The sequence below is a fragment of the Saxophila tyrrhenica genome (genome assembly GCF_035928015.1).
Source record: "Saxophila tyrrhenica strain CCFEE 5935 chromosome Unknown scaffold_6, whole genome shotgun sequence".
Lineage (NCBI taxonomy): Eukaryota > Fungi > Ascomycota > Dothideomycetes > Mycosphaerellales > Extremaceae > Saxophila > Saxophila tyrrhenica.
Window position 1 is genome coordinate 984513 of NW_027041738.1, and position 10612 is coordinate 995124.

Sequence of the window (10612 nt, forward strand, 5' to 3'; positions counted from 1 at the left end):
CTTTTGGATGACGAGAAACACGATGAACGTAACGCGATCTTTGGGAGGGGTTGGTCGACTACGAGAGCATCGATATGGTATGATAGAGATATTTAGTGGCGGTGGGAGGTTGATGGTGATAGCTGTGTAATGTGATACTGTAATCTGACTTCTTCGAGCACCATTGCCTCCTTCTCTTTCTCCGCTCTCCACCGGTGGCCTACGCTCTGCTCGCATGAGGACCGTCCTGCTGCTTTACCTCTTACTTCTTCAGGTCGCCTTTGATGTCGTTGTGGACACCTGCCAACATCAACGTCAGCTTCCTCCCTTCGCTGATGCTTGCTCATTGCAGACTGACCATGCTCATTGCTCGCGTTCTTAAGCCCCGAACAGTCCGTACAGTTACTGCAATCCCGGCAGTCCTGACCTCCTTAGCACATCGATAACAGGGTTTTGCGCCTCTTAGGAGACATTGACACAAAGACAACGGTTGGCAGAACAGGGTGTCATACCGAGCAGTCATCGCAATTACTCAGATTCGACGAGTCTGAACATCCATCACAGTTCGAGCAACTGAACGACGAGATCAGTCCGTCATGCCGGGGGCAACGCGATGGTAGAGAGGATCGATGTTACTTGTCGCAGCGCTGGCAATCGTCGCAATTGCTGCAGTTGGTACAGTCGGTACAATCGGTCTAAGTCGAACGGTTAGCCCAGCAGAGGACGACGAAGGACGACGATGGGTTGACGGGTGGGACAGTACGCAGTTGGAGCAATTCTTGTTGCCGCTGCCGCCGTCGTTGTTGCTCATGGTGGTTTTAGAGTTGTTGGTTGTGGGACGTAATGCGCTGTCGTCTATTTCGACGCGGGTTTCCTCGGTCGAGATGGTTCTGTAGAGTTGCTTTGATATACTGTGTATCCGAGAACTGCTGCCTTCTTATCAATCCCTCACCAATGTTGATCGCTGAACCGACAGACGGCATTGTGACGTGGAGGCGTGGTTGGCAGGGATCCAAGAGCTCGAACAGCTGCAGCAGCGTTGGAACGACTGCACGCAATTTGTCGGCGCCCTGGCTCTTGTGCATATCCAGTGAAGCCAATCACAGCGAGGTATGGACAAGAAGGTGTACTGAAAGTGGTATGCAGGACGTTGACAGTCTTGGTATCTACCTATGGCAACTGACCAATGCTAGCCCTCTGAAGGGAGGGATGGAGATCCCTTCTGTGCAAGCCTACAGGACGAACAGGCTTGGTGTCTCGAAAGCTTGAGTTGGAGTACGCGGATTACGCGATAGACAGTGTCGTCTCAATGCTGATCGTTGTTGCAGCTGACAGACGCTCGTTTCCGCAGGCTTTTACTGCTGATGGTCGGCCACAAGTCTCGCCGGTTGGTGCGGAGCGCCTGTAGCTTGCCTTCCACAGAACATAGCCCGAGAGTTCTGCCGAACCCAGCATGCGGGGGGTGTGATATATGGTTGGATGGACCAGAAAGACCGTGGTCAGTCGGTGAGGTGCTAAGGTTGAACGGGCCCAGCCTCAGTGCTGCTCTGTCACTCGTGGCATGTCGGCGTTCTTCGACTGAGGCTGGACTGGGCGAACATCGTCGCACATGTTATATTCGTGGCCGAGTAGACGACTCGTTGGCTGCCGAATCCTTGACATGTTGCCAATCTCTCGAGTCAAGACCAGCGTACGAGCTCGGAAGAGCATGTGCATGGCCTCCTCCTCCTTCTCTTCGGGCCGCTTCGTACAGTACACCATGTACTCCCACGGATAACAGGGCGGCAGCGCAACGGCCTCCAATCTGACCGCAAGGTCAGACCTCAACAGTTCTTCGTATCCTTCTCTCAAGACACAACTCTCCCCATGCCGCCCGCTCAGACCTCCCTGGTCTTCTTGAACCCAATATTCCCCTCCCCAGCCAGCCCCCACTTGTTCGTCTCTTGCTCGCTAATAACCCTCCTCTGCAAATTGACCTCCACCGTCTTCCTCCCCTTCTTCTGCTCCTTCAACCCATCATCGTTCAAATCAAAGTACAAGGCCCACTCTCCGTTCTCCTCTTCCATTGCAATGAACCCCTCAAACTCGTCAAAAGTAATGCACGAGTTCTCGCTGCTCTCGTTCGTCCAATCGTAGCTACCCACATGATGCGCGATGCTGCCACTTCGCGAAGCGTACTTGCATTCGAGCGTGTCTTTGTCGATGTAGATCCAGTTCAGCATGGGCGGGTCGACGCTGATGGTGCTGACGAGTCCCCGAGTGTATGGGCGATTGTCGTCTGGGTATGCGACGTAGAAGCCTGTGAATGGGTGGTGGGAGACTTCTTGCGGCATCCGGGTGATTGGGCTTTTGGACTCGACCCATAACTTGTCGTTTCGGAGTGTTACGATGGTGTTGTGCAGCTCTTCGCCTTTGCCTTTACGCGCTGATGGATCGACGAGCACATCGAGGTGGAATTTCAGCATGCGCGTCTGGTTGGAGGCATCGGCGTTCTGTTTCTTCTGTTCGCTTACGCCTTGCGCGACCCCAGTCACGACTGATACGCCGGTCCCCATCGTGATGGGTAGGGCAAGGCCCAGACCCAATATGAAATCCATAGTAGTTGTTCCAGTTTCAACAGAGGGTGTATGGTCACAAAGAAGAATCAGTTTTGAGAGAACGAGACGATCACATGCAAGCCGACGTAATATTGCATTAGCTAAAAAGCAAATCCGGGGGTATCATATGCCTAGAACGCCTTCTCATGCTTATCCTTTTACAACTCCTCCTCTCTCGTCTGATGTCCGCCTACACTGACAAGGCCGACGTCGAACCAGCTCAGTCCGCCAACACCTTTAGCAGCGTCTCCAGCTTCCAGGCGAAACGCCATGGTGGTGGGCAACGACACGCTGTGACGGCTTGGCCTAGCATTCCCACTCGAGACCGGCGTCCTCTCCATCGAGCGTTGAGCAGTACCCGGCCGGGTCGAATGAACGACACGACCTGGCTCAAGGTCTTGCTTCAGCTTCTTGTCGACTGCAGCAGGTTGCTCGTCATCTTTCGAAGCCTGACAGTCTGCCATCCGTTTGAGCCACCGATTGCGAAGTGGTGACACCGACCGAGTCTCGATGGCAGTAAGACTTGGCCACTTAGACGGCAGCTGGTCGTTCCCGTTGTGATGAATGCGGGCTGTGGGTGCAGTGGATGGGACTTCGCGTAGCTCGCGATGTTCCCTTGACTCGAAAAAGCGTGCCGCGTTGTCAAGCGGCCAGAAGAGGTCGGTCTGAGACGGATGAACGGGTAGTTTTGCTGTGGAGTGAGACCAAAGCTGCTCCTGTTCTCGACGTGATGGATCGACCGAATCAGTGCCATCCGCATTCCTCCTCGAACCGGTATTTCTGGCGGGCGGGTCAATGTTGTGTGCCAGAATCTCTTTCGGCAGTATCCTGGCCATCCAGTCCCCGTTGCTCTGTTCCCACTGGCGCATATCCTTCAAAGTGGACTGCGACGGGAGCAGGTTCTGCTCTTTCAGGAATGTCAGTTTCTTCTTTTCCGCTCGTCTTGCATTGCGCGTTTGTGTAGGTGTCTCTGATCTGCCACGATTGGACCATCCAAAGACTTGCGTCGCGGCGGGTTGCATGTTATTCTCGAGTCCGTACTGTTGCTCGTCGTTCTCTGCAGGTGCTCGATCACTGACATGGCGGATATGCTCCTCCCCGAGATCTCCGCCCTGCGAATCATCGCTCGGTATGACGATTGGCTCAACAGCTGGTTGACGCACCAGCACAGGGACACCTCCACCATCGTTGGCCTGCTGCATCAATGCGATGTCGGGCTCCGAACCATCGCTGGGGGAAGTTGGTCTAGTGTGCTCTGTCTTGATCGGCTCATTTGGCAGCCTCATATTGAACATGGTATCGTCGTGCGTGAATGTCGGGACGTCATTGTAGAGGTGCCCGAACAATGCACCCATAGAGCTTTGTGGCCGCCAGTGCTTTTCGTCCACAGTGCAAGGGTTGATGTCGCGAGGTTTGAAGGCGTCGACGAGAAGACACAGCTCGTTGTAGGAAGCGTGGCGAGAGTACGGGAACGTCTTTGACCTTATTAGCGTTGTTCGATGAGACGAACGGTGGAGCACTTACGATCTGCGTTGGCAGCCCATCAGCTCGACGTCTTGATACAGGTCTTGTGGCGGCCTTGCTTTGCCTGACGCTTTCTGCCGTCCCAGTCTTCGCCTTCGTGACAAGGCGAGCCAGTGTTGATACCAAATTATCGAGTGACATGTCCCCCAAGTCAGTCTGTGTCTCACCGCCAGCTTGCTCCGTCTCGCAGTAGGGTTTGAAGTCTTCCAGGTCGATGCTGTAAGTGCCCTCCTTCATTACGCCTGCGAGGAGGTTGAGGACGCTGGCAAGTAACTGAGGCTGGCCTTGCAGTTTGGTTGCACATAGTGCCATCAGCTGGCCGACTGAACTGGGATCTAGAAACTCAAGCTCATGCTGCTGAGCCAAATCGCCTTGACCGCCACCGGTGCCGAGCTCTGCCATTTCGACCCCATTATGTCGAGTCACGATCGGTGTGATGCGTACGAAGTCTACGAATATGGTCAGTCAATGTCTCGTATTGAGTACCACAGGTTTTGCGGCGCTGAAATACTTACCTTTGCTCCAGACCTCGCAACTCGTGCCCTTCTCACAACTGTGTATCCTGTTCCAGTGCTGGGCTAGACAACCTTGCTGAAAGTGATTGCCGCAAGCAAAGCCGATCATTTTGACAGCTTCAGGTGCTTTCGGCTCTATCCCATTTGCCAGAGCGCGGTAGAGACCGTGGCGATACTCGTCAACGTGGACTTGACAGCCTAGGAATTTCGACAGCGCCAGCCAGACGTCCTCGTAGCCAAAAGTCCATGCTTCGACGTAGAACAAGGTATCATCCGGGTACTGAGAGACCTTCTGCAAGAGCTCTCGGATACCCTCTGCTTTCGACGGGAAGTGACAGTATGGATCTTCTCGTCCAGAAACCACGAAGGTAGTATCGAGGTAGATACAATCGAGCGTCTTGATCGCACCTCCATCAGGCGAAGCGGCGTACGGTATGAGCGCAGGATGCCGAGTTAGGGAATCCACCCACCACTTCTCAGACCGGATGTCTCCCGTGTACAGCACAGCTTTACCGCCACCTTCGATCAGGAACATGACGGCGCCAACGCAGTGGTTGGCATCGAAAAGAGTGACGCGGATTTTGCTCCCTGGAGACAGCTCAATGACGGTTGGTGTCTCGAGCGGAATGGCTTTTAGCAGCTTCTTCAGATGTCGATACGTCTGCTTGCGGGTTTCCAGGATCCCTTTTGCGAAGTTCATGCGATGCGGGTATTTCTCGAGTCGCAGGAGGATGTCGCGTGTTCCGGGCGAACAGTAGATGAAGGGCGACTTGCATGTCTCAAGGCCAAGCAAATGGTCTGAATGGACATGGCTCAGGAAGAAGGCCAGCGGCGGACGTGAGTTGGGCTCATTTCGAAAGGAGTCGATGCGGACGTCCGGGAACTCCTTGACCTTGCCGTCGAAGGTCGACATCGTATGGTGGTCTTCTGCGCTTGCGCATAGTTTGTGGTGGTATTGATGGAGTGTGAGAAGCACAAAGTGAGATCGTGAAGTCGAGATCAGGCAAGTACGAGATCGCGCTAGTGAACGCTAACATGTGACCATGGTATTGGAGGAAGGAGCGGACGACACTTATGAAGAGCAACAATCCTTATGGTTTCATAAACGTCAGCTGCATAAAACATCTATCAATCGGCCCCATAACTTCATTTACTCATAAACCATCTCGCATGTACGCTACACATCCCATCCACCACTCACGTTCACCTCTTGCCCGCTGGATAGTCCTGGTATCGCGGCGGTGCGGCATTTCCAAATCCTGCCGGCCTGTACTCGCCTCCAGAGGGCCCATGGGCTGGTCCTCCGCCTTGTAGGTTGTCGTTCGACACCCCACCGCCCTGGTAATTCTGAATGTCCTGCTCAGGCACCACTCCACCATCACCACCTCCGACAACCACATCACCGCCGCCACGCACCTTGCCGACCACCATGCCTTTAGCGACGCTCTTGATGACGGCGCGACGTGACACGCCAGCCACGTCAATGTACACGAGCCCGACATTCTTCACGCCACCAGCGAGATCAGTCGTGATAGATCCAGCCTGCTCTCCGTATTTGTGGCCCACGACAGTACTCGCTGCCGCACCGCTCGTCGTAAGCAAACTCTTGCCCGAAGTAGCGATGCCGTCCGCGATGGTACTGAAGGCGATCATGCTCTTGTTGAGAAGGCCAGGCTTGTATTGCTCCTCGGCAAGTGGGTTGCCTTTCTCATCAAAGCCCGATTTGGCGCGATTCTTCTTATGACCGGACATGGAAGCAGCGGTATTCTGGGCAATGTCGGTAACACGGCCCACGGTCTTTGAACTAAGGGCGGCTGTGCTCTTGGTGAAGGTGTTGATCCGGCGTACGCGGTCGTGGGCGGCAGGACTGAACTCCATGGGCTTAGCATTGGGCTTGGTCTTCTGCGTGAACGACTCCGCGCCGGAGGCCAGCACGTTGCCGATGTAGCTGCTGCCAGTGACGATCAGGCGGGACGCGGTCGCTGCGTTCTGAACAAGGGTGCTGCTCTTGTATGCCGGGTGCCGCGCCATTTGGAGATAGTCTTCACTGACGGGTCGCACATCGATGCGCTTTCCGTCTTGGCTGACTTGTATCTCCACAGGGTCTTTGCTGCCCATCTTCAAGCGCGAGTCTTCCACCACCTGGGCTTCGCCTCCGAGCTCGCCAACGACGGATCCGTCGTCTTCGTCGACCAGTACGATCTGACCTGGATCATGCGTCTTGCTGTCGGAGTATCTCCCACCTGGACCATAGTCTGCAGGGTTGTACGCTCCCTTCTCGCCTGGTCGCGACGGCACTGGCGGTTTCGCGCGCTCAAGGAACGCCGTGCACTGCGCGAGGATTGTCTCAAACGTATCAATGTCCTCCTGCGTCGCGCCGTACCCTATCCTCGGAAACTCGATCTTCGTGAAGGCGTGCATGTTAGGTCCGAGGTCCCAACGAGGTATGAGGTAGGACGAAGGTGGTTGGTGGTAGATCTGTGTCGTCGCTGGCATTGGCAGGTCCAGCTCGGGTGGAAGATTGAGATGGAGGTAGAAGTCTTCATCGGGTATCTCGTTCTGAGGTATCGTAGTCGACAGGTCAGCGAAAGGCGAGTTCGTTGGCACCATCAACAGAGACAGCGTTTGTGGTCCGGAGGGCGTGAGGGAATGCTCTTCGCCGTCCTGGATGTGGTACGCTTTGATGCCATTGAAGGCGTACAACAGCTTGGGATCGTGGTGTCCAGCCATTGCGGTGGTGTCTAGACAATTCGCAGTTTGGCGTTGTAGTAGTTGCGAGTGTTCGTTCGGGGTGTGCTCGTATCAGGCTCGTAGGAGGATTGGAAGGAAAACCGGACAAAGTAAATAGTGCTGTCGCCTTGCAGGTGGCGATTGAACAGCCTCAATGGCAAGAAGGTCGCAGAAGTGGTAGGAAACGTGTAGCAGAAAGTCTCGTACCCAGGACCTACCTTCGATTGCCTGCCAAACCAACAACTCTTGCCGCCGAGGTGGAGGGGTACGTCAGGAAGTAGTGGCAGTGCAATGTGGGTTCAACGCCTGCCGCTGCTTGCTTGTGCGATGGCGCTTTCTACACCTGTGGCTTGTATCCTCTGGCCGAACCGTACGCCGACTTGGCGATGATGTGACTTCATCCCGATGTCTTTTGAATGATTGCATGTGAGAGTGTTGTTCCTAAGGAGAATCAGGCGCGCAGCCAGTAATTTCAGCAATGGATGGCGCGACGTGCCAAGCCAGAGAGCGCTGGCATGGACAACAAAAATAGGTAGGGGGCCTCTCGTAACTCGCTTATCTTGCACCTCACCATTCTCTTGCATACTGTTCCCCTTATTAAAGGATGAATCCTTCTTCGAATCTCGACACACGAACATCCAGTGTCCGACGGCGTCCGTAGGATGGAATTGTAGCGGCGTCGAGGGTCCAGCTTCACGTGGAGAACCGGCACCCAGGCCACGGCATACTGAAGGAATATCGGCGGACCCAACCAACGACACCGCGAGGACAGCCTCGACGCTGAAAATCGTCTTTCACCGGCCATCAGGATAAGACGTCCCTGGAGATCAGACCAACAAGTAGGACTTGCTGTGTCTTGGAGAATACACTTCCATTTGTCATTTTAACGCAACAACACTCCCTCAGCCATGGCGCGCATCACCCTCCCAAACTTGGGCCCGCTCAACAAACCACTTCGCTTCATACGACAACAACTACCGGAACGGAACTTCATCACGATTCACTACTCATACTTCATCCTGACATGCCTCCTATCCGCCGTGCTGTTCTGGGGCTCGAGTACGCCATTCCGGAGCGTCAGCTTCACGGACTCACTCTTCCTGACCGTCTCGGCCATGACTCTCGCTGGCCTCAATACAGTCAACCTGAGCACGCTGAATACCTTTCAGCAGTTCTTGCTGTTCGTATTAATTATGCTTGGAAGCGCCATCTTCGTGAGTGCTTTTGTTGTCCACGTGAGAAAGAGAGCTTTCGATGAAAAGTTCAAGATCATCAAGGAGCGGGAAAGGCGCAGCCGACGGGGACGAGTGAAGACGTGGGCTAATGGTCGCCTCCGTGGCAGGTCTAGAGAGACTGGCCAGGACGAGGAGCTTGCTGAAGATGACTACGAGCAAGGCAAGATAGTAAGCTCTCAGAGTGTCGAGAAGCGTGACGAGACTCCGCCGGGCCGGAGAGGAGGTCCTGAAATGAACGGCATTTCGGGAGCGACAGGCGAGCCAATGCCAGAAGACGTCTCGGACGACGAAGGCCAGCCATCGAAGCCATCGAGTGAGCGAAGTGGTCCAGGCATCAAATTCAGGGATGACACTCGATTTGTCCCTACTCGTACTGGTACCTACCTGGCCCCCGAACCTTTGCGACGGCGGAAGACTGGACTCTTCAGCATGCAGGGCGTTGGCGCACGGCCGATGAGTACTCTTGGAACCAACACCCTTCCGGACCTTCAGTCATTCCCAACCGTCCAGCGCCAAGGGCCACCACCCAAGCCGCAGTCGCCTCGGTACGATATCTCCCGTTATTTCGAGACGGCAACCGGCTGGATAGCGCGCAACTCCCAATTCCATGGCTTGAGCGAAGAGGAGCGGGACCGGCTCGGTGGCTGTGAGTACCGTGCTGTGTCGCTGCTCTCCTGGCTCGTCCCAGCCTACTTCATACTGTGGCAGCTCATTGGTTGCATTGGCTGCGGCGCATGGGTTGCTCTCAACATGCCAGACGCTGCGCACGTGAATGCTGTTAGCCCTTGGTGGGCGGGTGCATTCCTCGCTGTATCCGGCTTCAACAACGCAGGGATGAGCCTGCTGGATGCCAACATGGTCGTCTTCCAGCGGAGCTACTACATGCTCCTGACCATTGGTTTATTTATTCTGGCCGGGAACACATGCTATCCCCTCTTCTTGCGCTTGATACTCTGGTGCATGCTCAAGGTTACGGAGTGGATCGCGAATCGTACAGCCCGGAGCGAGGTTTGGCAGGCGAGGGCTACAACACTCAGGTTTCTGCTCGACCATCCGCGACGATGTTACACGAACCTCTTCCCTAAGCAACACACCTGGTGGCTTGCTTTGGCGGTGTTCATGCTCAACGGCGTCGACTGGGCCATGTTCGAGATCCTGAATATCGGTAACTCTGACCTGAACGACCATCTACCCACCAAATATCAAGTCATGGATGGGCTCTTTCAGGCGATCGCAGTTCGTAGTGGCGGGTTCTACGTGGTGGTCATTCCATCACTACGTGTCAGCTTGCAAGTGCTGTACGTGGTGATGATGTATATCTCCGTCTACCCAGTGGTGATCACGATGAGAAACTCAAATGTGTACGAAGAGCGCTCGCTGGGCATCTACGCCGAAGAGGAGGAGCAGAAAGAGGAGGACGAGAAAGCAGACGCCAAAGACCAACCTAAGCCGGGACTTCTCACAAGAGCAAAGACCTTCCTTCCCGGCGGTGCTGCTACCACCGCGCAGGAGAGTAACAGCCATTTTGCTCGACAACAACTGCGAGCGCAGCTTGCCCACGATACGTGGTACATTGTCCTCGCTCTCTTCCTGCTCGTGATCATCGAAGCCGACAAGTTCAAGAAGAACCCTTTGGTCTTCTCAGTCTTCAACTTCATCTTTGAGGTAGTGTCGGCGTACGGCTGTGTCGGGATCAGTGTTGGAGTGCCATGGGACGCTTACTCCTTCTGTGGGTCGTGGAGCACTTTGAGCAAGCTGATACTGTGCGCTGTGATGCTGCGAGGACGCCATCGAGGCTTGCCTGTTGCGATAGACAAGGCAGTCTTGCTGCCCGGTGAAAGCTACGCTGTTGCCGAAGAGGAGGATGGCAGGATTAAATTGGCGAGATCGTTGACTCGGGCACGCACTGAGAATATGATGGCATAGCACTGACAATTTAGGTTGAACGTTCACACCACCGCAAGTTCTTCCAAGCAATCACAAAGCGCCTTCCCCAACAATATGGTGTGTAAGTCGTCCGGCCGGCACCTGC

General features: G+C 54.8%; 4 protein-coding genes across 4 annotated transcripts; 1 reads left to right on the top strand and 3 right to left on the bottom strand.

Annotated features, from left to right (window-relative positions):
• Window positions 1-1856: 1856 nt before the first annotated feature.
• Window positions 1857-2534, bottom strand: LTR77_004456 (uncharacterized protein; the record flags this gene model as incomplete). Its single annotated transcript, XM_064801710.1, has 1 exon — window positions 1857-2534. One exon carries the CDS (start codon window positions 2532-2534, stop codon window positions 1857-1859), a length of 678 nt encoding a protein of 225 aa, XP_064660340.1.
• Window positions 2535-2734: 200 nt separating this feature from the next.
• Window positions 2735-5528, bottom strand: LTR77_004457 (uncharacterized protein; the record flags this gene model as incomplete). The annotated part of the gene is made up of 3 exons (XM_064801711.1): window positions 2735-4051; window positions 4101-4549; window positions 4616-5528. The coding sequence occupies 3 exons, from the start codon at window positions 5526-5528 to the stop codon at window positions 2735-2737; spliced, it is 2679 nt and encodes an 892-aa protein (XP_064660341.1).
• A 290-nt stretch (window positions 5529-5818) lies between these two features.
• LTR77_004458 (uncharacterized protein) lies at window positions 5819-7345 on the bottom strand (the record flags this gene model as incomplete). Its single annotated transcript, XM_064801712.1, has 1 exon — window positions 5819-7345. One exon carries the CDS (start codon window positions 7343-7345, stop codon window positions 5819-5821), a length of 1527 nt encoding a protein of 508 aa, XP_064660342.1.
• Window positions 7346-8253: 908 nt separating this feature from the next.
• LTR77_004459 (uncharacterized protein) lies at window positions 8254-10506 on the top strand (the record flags this gene model as incomplete). Its single annotated transcript, XM_064801713.1, has 2 exons — window positions 8254-9226; window positions 9338-10506. The coding sequence occupies 2 exons, from the start codon at window positions 8254-8256 to the stop codon at window positions 10504-10506; spliced, it is 2142 nt and encodes a 713-aa protein (XP_064660343.1).
• Window positions 10507-10612: the final 106 nt, after the last annotated feature.